At 49.1% G+C, this 17975-nt stretch overlaps 2 protein-coding genes across 3 annotated transcripts in view; both read right to left on the bottom strand.

Annotated features, from left to right (window-relative positions):
* Window positions 1-1642, bottom strand: part of GRIPAP1 (GRIP1 associated protein 1) — a 65874-nt gene extending 64232 nt beyond the window's left edge. For both annotated transcript variants that reach the window (XM_028711650.2, XM_028711651.2), the window contains exon 1: window positions 1374-1642. In XM_028711650.2, the coding sequence (XP_028567483.2) occupies window positions 1374-1415 (42 nt within the window). In that variant the 5' untranslated portion in view covers window positions 1416-1642. The remainder of the gene's footprint in view (window positions 1-1373) is intronic.
* Window positions 1643-4872: 3230 nt separating this feature from the next.
* Window positions 4873-17975, bottom strand: part of TFE3 (transcription factor binding to IGHM enhancer 3) — a 33604-nt gene continuing 20501 nt past the window's right edge. The window contains 9 exon segments of the mRNA XM_028711902.2: window positions 4873-7032; window positions 7034-7281; window positions 7395-7542; window positions 9658-9733; window positions 13246-13302; window positions 13434-13551; window positions 14052-14141; window positions 14259-14534; window positions 15357-15570. Of these exon segments, the coding sequence (XP_028567735.2) occupies window positions 6837-7032; window positions 7034-7281; window positions 7395-7542; window positions 9658-9733; window positions 13246-13302; window positions 13434-13551; window positions 14052-14141; window positions 14259-14534; window positions 15357-15570 (1423 nt within the window). The 3' untranslated portion in view covers window positions 4873-6836.

Here is a 17975-nt window from a genome sequence, read left to right as displayed (position 1 = left end):
CGCTTTACTGGCCAAGGGATCCGGCGTACAGCTTCCGGGTCATGTGGCCAGCATGCCTAAGCCGCTTCTGGCGAACCAGAGCAGCGCACGGAAATGCCGTTTACCTACCCACTGGAGTGGTACCTATTTATCTACTTGCACTTTGATGTGCTTTCGAACTGCTAGGTTGGCAGGAGCAAGGACCGAGCAACAGGAGCTCATCCCGTCGTGGGGATTAAGGCACAAGCAGGGAACCTGTGGCCCTCCAGATCTTGTTGAATTCCAGCCCCAGCTGGAACACTCAGTGGTCAGGGAAAATAGGAGCTGCAATCCAGAAACATCTAGAGCAGCCGTTCTCAACCTGGCGGGCAGGATGAGGACAGTTCCCAGATGTTGCTGGACCACAACTCCCATCATCCCTGACCACTCTTCCTGCTGGCAAGGGATGATGAGAGTTGTAGTCGAACAACACCTGGGGACCTAAGCTTGGGAAAGGCTCATCTAGAGGGCCACAGGCTCCTCAGCCCTGACCTAATGAGTTTTTAACCATGAAGCCGAAAGAGCAAATGCAGCAAACGCGCACACACACACACACACACACACACATATATATATATCACACAACTGATTAAATAATCTAGGTAAAGGTAAAGGGACCCCTGACCATTAGCAGCATGACCCGGAAGCTGTACGCTGGCTCCCTCAGCCAATAAAGCGAGATGAGCGCTGCAACCCCAGAGTCGGTGACCATTAGCTTCTGGTCATGTGGCCAGCATGACTAAGCTGCTTCTGGCGAACCAGAGCAGCGCACGGAAACGCCATTTACCTTCCCGCCAGAGTGGTACCTATTTATCTACTTGCACTTTGATGTGCTTTCGAACTGCTAGGTTGGCAGGAGCAGGGACTGAGCAAAGGGAGCTCACCCCGTCACGGGGATTCGAACCGCCGACCTTCTGATTGGCAAGTCCTAGGCTCTGTGGTTTAACCCACAGCGCCACCCGGGCCCCTTTGATTAAACAATCTACAGCCTTTTAAATATGTATTGGGGGGGGGGCGTTGTTGGTTTGTTATTGGGCTTTTATCATTATGTACTTAGGTTCTCTTTATGGGTGATCTTGGGGTGAAAGGCGCTATACAGATTTAATAAACAAATAACAGCTCCCACCCAGTTCTGTCCCCCCAGCCTCAAATCGTCAGGCATCACCATTCTCTGCATCTCCACCCTGCCCCCCCCCAAAAAAATCATAATGGCAACTGGACCCCCACCAGCCCTGAATACTTTCATCGGCACCCACCCCCACTCCCCACTCATGACACCCACTGGGTGCTGTTCCTCCCCACGCCCCGCCCCACTCCTCTCCCCACCCACCCACCGGGCCGCCGGCCAGACGCACCTGCATGCGCTCGAACTCCTCCTCAGACAAGGCCTGCGCCATCTTCCCTCCCCCTCCGGCCCCCGGTTCGGATCCTGCTTGGTTCGACCCACGAGAGGAGGAGGGAAGGCGGGGGAGGAGGAGGGGGAGAAGCCCCGCCCCCGCCCGGCCCGGGATGGCTTTAAGAGGAGATCATAGAGAGGAAGCCGGGAAGAGGAACGCTCTGAATGGGGGGTTTCAGGCGCTCTCGCTCTCGCTCTCTCCTCCCTCCCCACTCCCACCGGAAGCAGAGCGGCATGAGCGAAGGCGGGGGGGGGGGGGAGAGGGAAAGGCGCCTGGAGGCCGGAAGTGGGAAGGGTAGACGGGCCGGAGACCGGAAGTCATGGAGCATAGAGGCGCCGAAGACCGGACGTAAGGGAGCATAGAGGTGCCGAAGACCGGAAGTAAGGGAACATAGAGGTGCCGAAGACCGGAAGCGCGGAGGAGGAGGAGAAGCGCGACGAGCGAGGATGACCAAGAGGCCAGGAGGCAGCTTAACTCTTCGCGCTTCTCCTCTTCCCTTCCCCGCCAGTATTATGGGATGGAACTGGGGAAAGAGAGAAAGTGCGAAGGCCGCTGGCTCAGGAGGGGAAGCTGCGCGCTCCTTTCCCTGCGCCTTAAGACGCGGGGCGGGATGACGGGGCGGAGGTGGAAGAGGCCGCAGCGGAGCCCACAGAGGCCCGCGCTCTTGGATAGATTTCGGCGCTTTCCACAGCCCCCCTTTCGGCGGAGGAGGTCACGGCAGCCCTCCTGGCCTGACTGGAAGCAGGCGAGGGTCGTCAAGCTCCATCCTTTTAATATATATCTCTCCCTCTTCTTGTTTAGTCGTGTCCGACTCTTCGTGACCCCGTGGACCAGAGCACGCCAGGCACTCCTGTCTTCCACTGCCTCCCGCAGTTCATGTTCGTAGCTTCGAGAACACTGTCCAACCATCTCGTCCTCTGTCGTCCCCTTCTCCTTGTGCCCTCCATCTTTCCCAACACCAGGGTCTTTTCCAGGGAGTCTTCTCTTCTCATGAGGTGGCCAAAGTAGTGGAGCCTCAGCTTCACGATCTGTCCTTCCAGTGAGCACTCAGGGCAGATTTCCTTCAGAATGGAGAGGTCTGATCTTCCTGCAGTCCATGGGACTCTCAAGAGTCTCCTCCAGCACCATAATTCAAAAGCATCAATTCTTCAGCGATCAGCCTTCTTTATGGTCCAGCTCTCACTTCCATACATCACTACTGGGAAAACCATAGCTTTAACTATACGGACCTTGGTCGGCAAGGTGATGTCTCTGCTTTTTAAGATGCTGTCTAGGTTTGTCATTGCTTTTCTCCCAATTTATTTTTCTCTCAGTGGACATTTTTTAGGAAGTGAGCAGCGTAGAACTATTGCAAGAAGAATTATCGGAGATTAGGAAAACTACTAGACTCTTACCGCGGGAGGGGGAGACTTAAATGTCCTCCTTATTCCCACCTTCCTGCGCCCCCTCCCGTAAAGAATTAAAGAAAACGGCAATAATTTACAGGGTAGCCAGGGAGAGGAAGTTACGTTCACACGAAGCGGAAGTGGGCTCCATGGAGATCAGGCACATTTCCCTCCTAGAGCGGCTTTCAGTCAGTGGAGGTTGGTTGCCCTTGGATACGAGAGTTTAGGACATGATTATAGTTGCCGTTGCCGGGTTATTCTTGCAGAAGCTGCCTTGCAGCAGAGTGAGGCCATTGGGGTGGGGGTGGGTATGTATATATGTCTGTATATAATATATACACATACATAAAGGGGTTGGGAGGGGTGTTAGGGGAGGGGTAGTACCTCTGGTGGGAGACACTTCCTGCTCCTTCTGGGTCATTTTGTCCACCTTTGGTCTCCACCCTGCACTTGGCTCTTACCTGTGGCTCCTAGAAGCTGTCAGCATGCACCAGCAGCTTCATCCCAGGAAGCAGTTTTGACTGGCTGGCTAAACCAGGTGAAGGGAGCCAATGGGTCTCAAACCCTTGGGGCTTCCCCTGCATGTGAAGATAGGCTCTGGTGGATGGACGAGAACCATCATGGGTCCAACGGTCAAGAGGGCTGTTTCTGCACATGCTGTAGAGGGAATTGGGGAGCAAATGGGGCTTTCCAACCTGGAAAACTGATCCTAACCCTCTGCTGCCTTGCAGGATATATTCAGGAGAAGAAAAGGTTAAGGAGTAAGCCCTACACAAAGGTGGTTGGATGGTGCTTTGTACACCTCCTTCCAGAAACTCCTGCAGCCAAGCTGATGCCTAACGTATTACTCTGCTTTCGTTTGGTCCACATCAGCAAGGCAGAGGAGGGTGTTGTCATCTGGGCAGCCCTGGACTTCCATACAAGCTTGTGCCCCAGGAAGGTCACTTTGGTGCTGCAAATGCAGTAGTTTGACTTCACCTATCTCTTTTGTCTCTCAGGAAAGATTTATGCCAATAAAAATACACATGTACAAACATATATGTGTATGTATCTATGGTTTGGCATTAAGCTGCAGTGTTTCACAGTATGGCTGCCATATACAAAAAACATTAAGCCTCTTGAAGTCTCCTAGAGTACAGACGTGGCTTCAATGCTGACTGTAGTTCTTTCATTCAGTCTCACCAAGAGATTTAAAGTACTTGCCCTCAGGTTCTTGTACCACAGTTATCTGCTACCTACGAAGGGTAGACACCTGTATGATTGGCAGCGTTCCCCCATAAAATATTCACAAGTGGCAAGAGAAATTACCACATCCCTGTCTGAGAGTGACAAGTGAAAGAAGTAGTGACAAGTCATACTGATGCACACCTTTCCTGACTATATGTGTATTTAGCAGTATGGTCTCAGAATTGGACCTTCAAGTGCAAAAGTATACTGTACTGTGGATTAGTGACTAAATTGGAAGGCCCCCACCCACCCTCAGCTATACCAAAATTTTAATCAATGCATGGGGAAATGCTGCCCTGAGTAACCAAGTGACTCCTGCAAATTCAAAAGCTGGCCATCCCTGGCCTAAAATAAGGTATATGTACAAACTTCATGGCTGCTGGTTTCTGCCAGCCTTAACAGCATATTTTGAACTGTGTAGCAGTCTCCTTATTCAGCACCAGGGGTGGAATTCAGCATCACTCTCTTCCTCTTATTCCATCTGTGCAAGCATTTCAGTTTGCAGGACAGAATGACCACCCCACACACACACCCAAAAGAACCCTTCCCCCATGCTCTGCTCTGGAGGATATTCTGACCAGCACCCTGAGCCAAAGGGGGCTTCTCTTCCATGGAGGCCAGCGGGGGTGGAGGAGGAGAAAGGGAGGAAAGCCCTATAGAGCAAGCAGAAGTCTTAGCACAACACTTCCGCTGACAGGGTCTGGTTAGGTGAATCGCAACAGCAAAGTCCCACCATCTTATGACATCCAGTTTAGTGTGGCTTTAAAAACAGAAAAAAACTATTTATATACACTCATAACGGAATTCTCCACACGACACAATGAGGAAACAGGTACTACAGTAGCTATAGAAAATGGTCATTGCTGGTTTATTTGTTTAGAAGCTTCTAGTACTGGTAGTGGGAATGTTTAAACATACAAAGTAAAAGGACAGAAGGTGCAATCTGGGTCATCACTGAGGGTGTAGAATCCACAACAGGAAAACCAGCCCCTTCCCTCAGCCCCTTCCCTCAGCCTGAAATTCTATCGCTTTCATCCCCTTAATCCGACTCAACCTTTTGTTAATGGAACCCAGTTCTACTCCTTTTAAGATCTACAACCACTTGCCCTAATCTCATTTTTGCAACTTCCTCTGCTCTCGGGTCCTCTTGCTTCTTACAAACAACACACACTGGAATACCACTACAGCGTCTGGTTTACATTGAACACTCACTCCTGTTACCCTCATTTCCAGCTCAAAAAGGTCCGTTACCCATATTTCCTCCTACCCAGTGACAACCTCCAGTAAGGCAGCTCTTCTCAGTTTCAAAGGGTGAAATTCAACATCATGCTAAGGTGATTGTTCCTTTTTGGCTTGCCAGATGGAGCAATCCCCCGCCCACTGTTCCAGAAGTTCTCCCAACCTCCCCAGAGCCAATTTCATGGGACGTGCGGATGAGATGAAGAGAAGCTCCACACTAGAAATGGAGGGTCGGGCACTGGGCTTCTGTGGACAGGCCTCATTAGTTGAATCCCACCCAAAATTACACTTCCTGAAGGACAGATGTCTGGTATTCCATTTTCCAGCACAGACTTCAGACTATGCTGTGATTCTAAAGTGCGGGAGAGACGCAAGGCCCTCTAGAAGCTGTTGGATTTAAGCTGCCATCAGCCGCAGCCAGGATGGCCAATGATCAGGAGATGACGGCAGGTAGAATCTAATAACTTCTTAGAGGGGCACAAGTTATCCTAAAAAGCCATAAAAGCTTAGTGCTTTTAGATAATATTTTGAGACAGCTACTCCTGGGTGACCACTTCTGTTTCGAGGGGGTTCACACACATTCACACAGTGGTGAGGCTAATACTGGAGCCCAAATGATTGTCTCTGCAGCAATTGCGGCCACACTTTTACACCCAACAAAGAGTTGGGTCATACAGAAGCCCGCTTCCAGTATTTTAAAAAACTAGTGGATTCAATAAACAGTACAGTCTCATTTGCCCTCTGTTTCTCCTAATGTCCATTTGGTATGCAAAAAGTTTTTGAGTATATAAAAAAAACTTGATTATAGCTTCATTTATATTAAAAACAAACAAACAAGGGGTGACAATTAAATGCTGTGTGGCAGTAATGTACCCTTAAATGCAACCACATGAGCAAGAACATCATTTCACGGATTTTTCTGCCTCTGCACCCCTCCCCCTTTCTTTGCCCACAAAGAAGTCACAAGGGACAAAAATCAAGTTTTTCTGCGGTCAGGTCAGAACTGAAGGAAAGAGACGAAGAAAAAAGAATTAAAAATTAAAAGCGGTAGTTTTGATAAAACGTTGAATCTGCCGACTTAAACAAGAAAGGGTGAGAGTTACGAATAAAAAACGTCCGATAACTATATAAAATAAACCTAACTTCTTTTAAAGGGGGGAGCGCCTCTAAATTACGCAAAAGCAAGGAGGCCACTTTCTCCTCCTCTCCCACCTTAATTTCCCCAAATTATACACAGCAAAGGCGCAAGAATGCAAACTGAGGGTTGGAGTGGATGAACTGAGGTTTGTGGCTATACGCTCCTCACACAGTGTTAAAGAAACGCCCTACTAACGTTTAAAATGGCAGGTTTAGGGAAACGCAAAAATCCACTCTTCCCAGAGTTTCTGAAGCTTGGGTCCAGAAGGCTTAGGGCCCCTCACTTTGTGATGGGACACCCTATTTCTCTTGCTGCAGGGGAGGACTGGTACTATATGGCTCTGCAAGCCCTCTTTCCCATGGCCCTCTTGCTAAAGGCAGCAGCTCAAGCTCTCCCAAAATATGGAATGTCGGGGAAAGGAAGGGGCACAGCCTATAGCAGCAGAGGGGAGGAAGCCTCCAAGATTTGAGGGAGAGGAACAGTCAAGAGGAGGAGCAGGGCACGGTGAGTAAGGGTGGGAGCCTTCTCCGACTCCTCTTCCACTGCCGAAAAGTCCCAAGCGCTGCCATCACGAATCATCTTCCATGCTGAAACTGGAGCGGCGGCTGCTGCCCTTCGAGGCGCCAGGCGAGACGGAGGAGAGGAGCGGATCAGAGGCACCCAGCGGGGACAGAGCGGTCCCATCGTCCATGAGAACATCCTGCAGGGCTCCCCCGTCGGAGCCCAGAGCAAGGCCCAGCCCCAGTTCCTCTGCCGTGAAGGGCAGGTCCAGGGACTCTGCAAAGGAAGGAACCGGGTCTCCTCCCAAGGGCTGACTCAGAAGCCCCTGTGCCGAAGTCAAGGGCAGACCGTGCATCTGCACCTGCAGTTCCAGCTCCTGGGGAAGAGACCAGAGACGGGAGAGTGAGACCCAGCAGCATGCCTGAACTACACCTTCGGCATCCCGCCCCGCCCCTGCCCCCTCCTGAGCACGGCACCCGCTTCTTCTACCTGCACTCGCAGCTGCAGGCTGCGGTTGGCCTGTTCCAACTTGCGCTGCCGGAGTTCCATCTCTTTCGAGTGCTGCTGCTCTTTCTGCAGCTTCCGGATGTAATCCACCGAGGCTTTGAGGATGGTTCCTTTGTTCCAGCGCATCTCCCTAGGGAGGAGGGGGAAGAGGAGCTCGTCACCTGGGCAAGCGAGGTCCGTGCATTCCTTTTATTTATTTATTAAAGTTCTTACGTTACATCGGTAAACATTATCATATTACATCGCCAGGCTTATTATACTATAATTTTCAACATGTATACAGTGGTACCTCTGAATACGAACGGGATCCGTTCTGGAGCCCCGTTCGCATCCTGAAATAAACGTAAGACGCGACTGTGCGCAGGTCGCGTTTTGCCGCTTCTGCGCATGCGCATGATGTCATTTTTGAGTGTCTGCGCATAGGCGAGCGGCGAAACCCGGAAGTAGCGTGCTCCGTTACTTCCGGGTCGCCATGGAGCGCAACCCGAAAATACTTAACTTGAAGCTACTTCAACCCAAGGTATGACTGTACAAAGTTTATATACTAAAAGGGGGGGGGGGGCAGAAAGAAAAAACAAGGGCAAAAAACTATTCCAGAATCATATATATATATAAATACCAACACTTTGGACTTCCTGTCTATCCCGTTGCATTTTCCTTTTTTACACATGAATGTACTCTTATTTTTGTATATTTATTTACATTTTATCTAATACATTCCTATATCAATATGTACCCTTGGTCTTATTTCTCAACTCAGTCTCTCTCCAACATCAATTGAATGCTAGCATAGATAGCGAACCTTTACTGTATTTTTGAACATACATCTCATATCTATCCCTCTTTTCCATAATTTTTTGTTTTGAAGTGCCTCTCAGGCTATTTGTCAACTGCGCCATTTCAACAAATTCTTGTAGCTTGTTATGCCAATCCGTTATTGTCGGGACTTCTTATTTCTTCCACCCCTTTGCCACCAAAGTCCGAGCTGCAGCCGTTGCATATAAAAATACCTCCTTAAAGGCATTTGGGATGTCCCTGCCAACAATACTTAACAGAAATGCCTCTGGTCTTTTTAGAAATGTTTCCAAACTTTTTTTTAACTCATCATAAATTAAGGTCTGTGCGTTCCAATACATACATACACACACACTAAGAAGAATTACTGGACCAAGGTCCGGTTGAGTCCAGCATCCTGTTTCCAACAGCAGGACAGCCAGATACCCCTGGGCACTGGCAAGCAGGGCACCAAAAGGATGCCAGCCCTAGAATCTGCAGCCCTAGTTATCATGGCTAGTGGACTAAGCAATGCAGGGCCTCCCACAAAATGTTGCTGTCTGTACATGGCTGGCTGGCAGGCTCCCTACCCGCTGCCAGGATACTCCATTCCTTCCTTCCTTCTCTCCCCCTGCCAGTCAGTCAGTTTCCATGACCACTGGGCATGCCAAGTCCTCATTGGTTTGTTTTCTGAGTTTTTCCTTTCCCTGCTGCCCAAGGGATTTTATCCTAAAGATTTTGGAGCTCCTCCAACTTTGGGGTTGCACCAAGCCTACTGACACCTCCCCACTTCTACACAGATGGTATCATTCTGGCTACATATGGAGAGGCATTCAGAGAATGAATCCTTCATGAGTATACAGACATATATACAATATATTCTACTCAGCACTATATACAGCGGTACCTCGGGTTACCTACGCTTCCGGTTACACACTCCGCTAACCCAGAAATAGTACCTCGGGTTAAGAACTTTGCTTCAGTTGGGCTCCGGTAGCACGGCAGCAGCAGGAGGCCCCATGAGCTAAAGTGGTGCTTCAGGTTAAGAACAGTTTCAGGTTAAGAACGGACCTCCGGAATGAATTAATTACTTAACCCGAGGTACCACTGTACACTGGTAAGATACAGCTCAAGGAACAAAAAAATGCTGCCACCCAAACAGGCAAACTATCGGCACTGAAGACACATTTAGAATACAACAGCAGTTAGAAGATGGGTGAATGCACTGCCACCAGCCTGATGCCCCCCCTCCCCCGATATTTTGGATTACAACTCCCATCTGCCCCAGTGAACACAGCTCATGGGAGCTGTAGCCCCATACTTCCAGAGGGTGCCAGGTTGGCAGAGGGTGGCGTACACTTGCAGGCTTCTCAAGGGAGGGGAACTCACAGCCTTCCTCCACGCATACCCCCCACCCAACAGGCCTTTATGTCACGGTGCTGAGCAATTGTCATTCATCTACTACACTTACGGATCATTCGATTTGGGGATGAGAGTCCCAAGCTCTTTGATACGGTCGTTGATATTGAACCGCCGCCGCCGCTCAACTGCCAAGAAGGAGAGAAACGTAAGTGGCACTAGATATCATTAAAGCAAAGCTACTCGTCTTATCTTTATTAGTATAAGAAAATAACAAAAAACCTCATTTCCACAACACTTTCCAGAAAGCAAAGCATTTTGCCATTCGATCATCTCATTTAACCCCACAACAGCCCTATAAGGTAGGCTAGGCAGAGAATGCGGTGCCTTGCCCAAAGTCAGCCAGGTAATTCTCTCTGCCTGGTACACCTCCAAACCTCAAACTATACCTTACCGGCATGAGCCCTGGATTCAGGGTTGGGGGTGTGATGAAATGCCACACAAGCAGAGAACGAAGTGGAACTGGGCACCAGATTCAGCTTCCCAAGGATCTCAGGTTTCCTTAGAGAGAGAGCCCAGGCTTCCAGCCCTTATGGTTGTAAAGATAGGCTTGTAAACATGTAGCAGTGCTGGATTTACGTATAAGCTAAAGAAGCTATAGCTTATGGCCCCACTCTCTTGGGGGCCCCCAAAAAATTGAAAGGGAAAAAACCTGGATGTACATTTCCAAAATATAGGATAAAAAAAAATACAGTGGTGCCTCGCAAGACGAAATTAATTCGTTCCGCGAGTTTTGTTGCCTTGCGATTTTTTTCGTCTTGCGAAGCACGGTGTCGGGAAAGTTTTGGAAAAGCTTCAAAAATCACCAAAGTCTTTAAAAACCTCAAAAAAGGCTACCACACCGCGTTCTATGAGTTGCTCCTCGAAGTCAAGTCGCAACTGTATTAACGGTGTTAAGAAAAAGGAAACAAACTTGCAAGACGTTTCCGTCTTGCGAAGCAAGCCCATAGGGAAAATCGTCTTGTGAAGCAGCTCAAAAAACCCTTTCGTCTAGCAAGTTTTTTGTCTTGCGAGGCATTCGTCTTGCGAGGTACCACTGTAAAATAAAACCTACATACAGCAACAGTGTTTTGTGTTGTGTAGGCTCCTATGGTGTAGGTAATGGGCCCCGCCTGCTCCCTAAAATATCACTGGTTTTGTTATGTGCAAATGGCTTCAGATACCTGTTAGGTCCATAAATTACCATATAGTATATATTCAACACAAAAAAACAGCCACAATTTGTTGTTGACGAAGGACAGCTGGACATATAAAGGGCCCCATTACTTTCAGCGGCTTAGGGCCTCATCAAACCTAAATCCAGCCCTGGCATGTAGGCAGCACCGCTGGTGAAGTCTCAGGTGCCAGGCAGACTGCTCAATAATATTTCCAGTAGTCAGGAATTCAGTGACCTGAGTAGCTCCTTGTTCCTCCCCACCACCGTCAACATGTGAAGGAGAAGCTGCCCAAACAGGCTTAACTTCCATAATTTATAAAGGCCGCAAGAATCCAGCACCTTTTTGCCACAGAGGCTGGGGAATCTTGGTGCAGGATTTGCTCCTATGGTTGTGCGACAGCCTGTTCCAGTACCACACAGGGTGCTTTTTTTCTCAGTGCTTGTGCAAAATCTAGGCTTATACTTGGTCACAAATGCAGCTCAGACACAGGCCCCAAATGTTGTGTTGGTAAAGGTAAAGGGACCCCTAACCATCAGGTCCAGTCGTGACTGACTCTGGGGTTGCAGCGCTCATCTCGCTTTATTGGCTGAGGGAGCCGGCGTACAGCTTCCGGTCATGTGGCCAGCATGACTAAGCCGCTTCTGGCGAACCAGAGCAGCACACGGAAACACCGTTTACCTTCCCGCCGGAGCGGTACCTATTTATCTACTTGCACTTCTTGCTTTCGAACTGCTAGGTGGGCAGGAGCACAGAATGAGCAACGGGAGCTCACCCCGTCGCAGCTATTCGAACCACCGACCTTCTGATCCCTTCTGATCGGCAAGTCCTAGGCTCTGTGGTTTAACTCACAGCGCCACCCGCGTCTCTGCTGTGTTGGTACATCACACAAAATGTTTGGGGAAATGCAGGGGGGGGGGGGAGATAGCGAAGTTACATTGGCCTCTACCAAACAAGTTGAGTCAGCCAATCCTGTTCTTAACCCATCAGATTAGCCCAGGGCATACTCTGTTAACTGGCACAACCAGTTTGCACACTCCTACATGATCAGGTCCACAAGCCTAGCAGCCTTGCACTTTTACTTCCTCTCCCAACACTGGCTTGAGTGGTGTCAACCAACCATCCCTCATTCCCCGCCCCTCTTTCGGATCAATCCAACAGGACCAACCAGTTTAGCATCGAAACCTCCAAACATACGCCTTGGTTAACACCACCACAAATTTCCTTTTGCCCTTTGCTTTAAAACAATAATAGGGAACACAAAATTTAAAATATGCATTCAAGTTTGGTAGGTTAAAATGCATCAGTGGACCAAAGGCATTCGTGTAACTAACACCCCAAAACAGTAGAGTGTACTGCAGGGGTCAGCAAACTTTTTCAGCAGGGGGCCGGTCCATGGGCCTTGTAGGGGGCCGGACTATATTTTGGGGGGAAAAATAATGAACAAATTCCTGTGTCCCACAAATAACCCAGAGATGCATTTTAAATAAAAGGGCACATTCTACTCGTGTAAAACCACGCTGATTCCCACACCATCCGCGGGCTGGATTGAGAAGGTGATTGGGCCGGATCCGGCCCCCAGGCCTTAGTTTGCCTACCATGGTGTACTGTATCAACTCTACCTTAGCCCCAAAATTCAACCCTCCTAGGATAGCTCAGTTGATAGAGCATGAGTCTCTTAATCTCAGGGTTGCTGGCCAAAAGGGGTTGGTCCCTTCAATCTCTACAGTTCTATGATTCTATGGCAACTCCCCTCATCTCTGAACATTGGCCATGCTGGCTGGTGATGAGCCTGATCCTTGTCGGGGACCCTGGGGGAACTGCCGTCAATCAAAACAGACAATGCAAACTGTCTGAGTCGGTATAAGGCCATTTTCTATGTACCTACAAGCTTCTCCGCCCCCCAAGTATGCAATGCTTAAAGGTAAAGGGACCCCTGACCATTAGGTCCAGTCGTGGCCGACTCTGGGGTTGCGGTGCTCATCTCGCTTTATTGGCCGAGGGAGCCAGCGTACAGCTTCCGGGTCATGTGGCCAGCATGACTAAGCCGCTTCTGGCGAACCAGAGCAGCGCACGGAAACGCCGTTTACCTTCCCGCTGGAGTGGTACCTATTTATCTACTTGCACTTTAACGTGCTTTCGAACTGCTAGGTTGGCAGGAGCAGGGACCGAGCGACGGGAGCTCACCCCGTCGCAGGGATTCGAACCGCCAACCTTCTGATCGGCAAGTCCTAGGCTCTGTGGTTTAACCCACAGCGCCACCTGCGTCCCTATGCAATGCTTAGGTTTCGAAATAACAAATAGATAAATACTCTCTTGCCGTCACCAAGGTATCCAGCACTCCTTATCCTCAGAGCAGGCCCACTGAAATTTGCAGACATGAATAACTTTGGGTCCATTAATTTCAGCAGCACTTAAGTGGGACACAACGCAAAATCGCTTTAAACATTTTTAAGACGGCGTTTTCACCAGTAAAGGGTACTCACTCAGATTATGGTTGTCTTTCTTCTGCCTCTCCTTCAGGAATGCTTTGGCTTCATTTTCTGCTAAGGAAGACACATAAGCCACAAAAATGATGGTCAGGGATGACTCTGAAGTCTCTACCCCTTCCCAGCTGTACAGCGTCTTATTTCTGCGGAGCCCTGATGGTTTGGATTGCAAGAACCCCCAGTACCTGACATCTCTCTCTTGATATTGGGCAGGTCAGCCGGGCAGGAGTTGCTAACTGTCACAGCTGGCTCCATCATTCCTGGGTTGTTGTACACATCCAGGAGGTTTCCAGAGACTGGCAGCTGCATATAATCATAGGACGAGTTCGACTTACTTTCACATGGATAAGACTGGCCCAAGTGAGAAGTGGGCAAGGCCTCCAGGCCACAGGGCTCTCACACCACCTTGCCAGCTCTCTGCTCTTCAGTGTATTACAATTCACCCAACAGCGCTACACACAAGCTGGCTCCAGGTCCCTTTGGGGATTTGCTTAAAACAAGATATATGCTACTGCGATTAACAAAGGAGAAATTTATTCAGCAACAGCATCCTCTCATTTTTATCAGAGCTGCTGACGAAAGCAGAAGCTGAAAAGTTTCTCTGCATAAGTAAGATTTATTAACTTCCACCCATTAATGCAACAGAGGAGATTAAATCAATGAACTGTTTTTGAAAAAAAAAAAATATCAGTTGACAGCCCTGTAAGTTGTGCTAGCTATGGCTGGAAGTTCTGATCCATTTTAAATCCCACTTCCCCCCACAATCACGCCTCTGCCAAGAACCCACAAAAAAGGCTACTCACAGTGCTGGGCATCTGTAGGCCTCCGTAGTTAAGGATTTCATCATTGTAGCTGGATTCCAGGCTGATGATCTCATCAATTACATCATCAATCTAATTTTTAAAAGGGAAGCAGATAGCCCTGAGATATGAGACCTTAATCAGAAGTCTTTAAAAAAAGCAAGGAGGGAGGGACAAACGAAAGGTAATTGAGATAAGAGTTTTACTCACCTCTTTCTCAGAGCTGGAGCCAATGTTCAGCATAGCCATGGGGCTATTGGGGGCACTGCCAGGACCCCCTGCCACTCCCGGCTGCTTGGCCAAACCATGTTGGGGCTCAGGAGCAGAGGCAGCCTGTGGGGAGCAGGTGGAGGCTCCCGGACTGGTCCCAGCTACAGCCTGTGTTGCTATCTTGCTGCCCATGGCAGTGGAGAGATACTGCTTCACCTGTTGCCTCTGCGCCTGTTGGATGTGATACTTGGTGGGGTTCTCCAGGTGGGTCTGGACCTGAGCTCAGAGGTGAGAAGAGAAGGGCCATTAGCCACAGGAAAAAGAACGCCAGCCAGCCAGAACTCAAGTGACTGAAGCTCAGCCTCTGCACTTATGAGGGAGAAGTGTTCATTTCAAAGAATAAGGAGCAACTGCAGGGGCAGCCTATGTGCTTGCCAGATGTTCTGGACCATCCCTGCCTTGGAGCATGCTGCTGGCTCTTCCATGGGATCCTTCTGCCCATCCCTTGAGCCAGGCTGAGCTCAAAGCGATGAGGAGAGTTATAGCCCAAAGCATTGCGAGGTGCACCATGTTGATAAAGTAAAGGTAAAGGGTAAAGGGACCATTAGGTCCAGTCGTGACCGACTAAGGGGTTGCGGCGCTCATCTCGCTTTATTGGCGGAGGGAGCCGGCGTACAGCTTCCGGGTCATGTGGCCAGCATGACTAAGCCACTTCTGGCGAAGCAGAGCAGTGCACAGAAACGCCATTTACCTTCCCGCTGGAGTGGTACCTATTTATCTACTTGTACTTTGACGTGCTTTCGAACTGCTAGGTTGGCAGGAGCTGGGAGCGCTAACCTCAATGGTACCACAAGCACGCAGCAGAAAGACGTTTCAATGATGACTTATGCCAGCCAGCTCAAGCTGTGTTTAAAGCCATCAACCATTTCATGGCCTTCTTGCACTTTTCCCTGTTACAGTGCTGTAGCATCCCACCCCCAAAGAAGGAAATGCCCCCACCACTAGGCCACACAGCCCTCCTCCTGCCACACAGTCCCTCCGGGCAAGATCAGAGCCGACTGCCACCCCTCCTGGACTTCCTCTCTCCTTCCGACTCACCTTCAGTACCTCCACAGGAACCTGGGCAGGGGCAGGGCGGGCGAGGGGGCTCATGGAAATTGCGGGCGTGGAAGGCGCCGGGGGCGCCGGAGTGAATTGTGCCGCCTGCTGCTGCTCCCGGCGCTCCTGTTCCTGCGTCTGCGCCCGCATCAGCTGCTGCCGGAGAAGCACGCGGGACGACATGGCGGGACCCTGAGCTGGGGCACTTGGAGGGCTGCCGGAACAGAGGAAGGAGAGAGAGAAGATTCAGCAGCCATCAAGGAAATCTCACTACAGTCATACCTCAGGGTGAATATGCTTCATGTTGAGCGTGTTACTTCCGGGTTTCGCCGCACGCGCAGAGACTAAAAATGATGTCACGCGCATGCGCAGAAGCGGCGAAAAGCAGCACGCGCATGCGCAGACGTGCCACCGCTAGTTACATTTGCTTCTGGGTGCGAACGGGGCTCCGGAACGGATCCCATTCGCATCCGGAGATACCACTGTACCAGGGTTCTGCACACTCCTGTAATGAAACTACAGTCATACTTCATGTTACAGTTGCTTCATGTTACGTTCTTTCAGGTTACGTCCCGCAGTGACCCGGGAAGTACGGGAAAGGGTTACTTCCGGGTTTTGTTGCTCGCGCATGCGCAGAATTGCAAAATAACATCATGCGCATGCGCAGAAGCGGCGAGTCGCAACCCACGCGTGCACAAATGCGCTGCTGCAGGTTGCGTTCTTTTCATGTTGCAAACGGGCCTCCGGAACGGATCCTGTTTGCAACCAGAGGTACCACTGTAGTGACAAGATTCCCTGCCCTAGACACAACCTGGATACAGAACACAACAGGCAGTCAAAAGCTATGTTACTACTATTTTTAAAAAATATATAAAACTGGGAGGTCAGCCTCAGAGATGGAATAGAAATAAAAACCTACCGAACAGGAGAATTTAATGTTGAATGTCAATAGAATACTTAATGCTGAGATTCTAATCCATTTGTTGTCAGACAACAGTTCCATGAGTTGGTAAAGTTCTTTTAAAAGAAAAAATTGTTTTCTACATTCAGAGTTCTGCACTGGGTTCGGTTAAAGGTTAAAGGTTAAATATCGCCATCCTGTGTCTCTAAGAAGTTGAAAAACATAAATGGAGGCCATAGGTAGGGGGAAGCTGATGTTACTGAATTTCATTTGGATAAACGTTAAATTATGCAAGCTTTCCTTTTTTTAATATGGAACAGAAATACATTTTCCCTTCAAGTTCAGGCATGGGGAACCTGTGGCCCACCAGATTTGGCTGAACTGAAACTCCCATCAGCTCTAGAAATCATGGCAAATGGCCAGGGTTGATGGGAGTTGTAGTCCAGCAACTTTTGGAGGGTCACAAGTTCCCCATATCTGCTCATGATCTTTTTCACGAGAAACACGGAGGGTATAAGCAAGAGATTCAGGCCTGTAATAAAGTATCAAGTTCTTCAAAAACATTATCCCCAAAGCATGCCACTGCAGAACATTCCCACCATAGCTGGCAATATGTTCCTTTGCTTGCCCTACTCTTCCAGCAAGAGTGGGAGTCTGTTTTGGATATGGAGGAGAGTTTCTCCAGCGTGTAAAGGTAAAGGGACCCCTGACAATTAAGTCCAGTCGCGAATGACTCTGAGTTGCAGCGCTCATCTCGCTTTAAAGGCTGAGGGAGCTGGAATTTGTCCTCTTCCGCAGAGTTTTTCCGGTCATTTGGCCAGCATGACTAAGCTGCTTCTGGCAAAACCAGAGCAGCGCATGAGAACGCCATTTACCTTCCCGCCAGAGTGGTACCTATCAATCTACTTGCACTGTGTGCTTTCGAACTGGTAGGTTGGCAGGAGCAGGGACCGAGCAACGTCGCGGGGATTCGAACTGCCGACCTTTTGATTGGCAAGCCCAAGCAGGCACACCAGTTTAACCCACAGCGCCACCCACGTCCCATTTCTCCAGTGTGCAATTCCATCTAAAAACCATTTGAAGCATTGCTTCTCCGACCTGGGCAATGCCGTTTCCCAAAGATTGTTCCCTACAGCGTCACCATGGAAATCGTTCTCCCAACAATCTGTCACACCTTGCAAATCCTCTCTCTCTCTGTGTGTTGTTGTTAATTGCTTGCAGGTAGCCTTGAAACCTGCCCTCTAGAACTGATGTCATGGGCAGAACTCAGCTCTCAGTTTAAAGGGGCTCTCCCCTTCTTCCGCTTGCACAGAAGGAATGACTGGAGGAGGGCAGTGTTGAATTCCACATTGTCAATCAACAATGATTCCACTCTTTGGCAGGCTTTAAATAATTAGAATTTTAAAAATTCTAATATTTGCAAGAATATTATTTGTGTGAATGAATTTGTAAAATCAATTTTTTAAAAAATAAAAAAGACGGATTCCAACTCAGCTCTGTTTCTCATGGCTTGCTCCTGCAGAGCTACTCTTCCAGTAAACATCAAGGAAATACACAACTATTTGACTTTCCAGAGACCTGTATCGGGAAGGTTTTACTGTTTGACGTTTATTGTGTTTTTAATATTTTGTTGGGAGCCGCCCAGAATGGCTGGGGCAACCCAAATCAGATGGGTGGCACATAAATAATAATTATTATTATTATTATTATTATTATTA

This window comes from Podarcis muralis, chromosome 17 (genome assembly GCF_964188315.1).
Source record: "Podarcis muralis chromosome 17, rPodMur119.hap1.1, whole genome shotgun sequence".
In the NCBI taxonomy this organism is placed as follows: Eukaryota; Metazoa; Chordata; class Lepidosauria; order Squamata; family Lacertidae; genus Podarcis; species Podarcis muralis.
The sequence above is the reverse complement of the archived record's forward strand: the minus strand, read 5'-3'. Positions and strand labels throughout refer to the sequence as shown.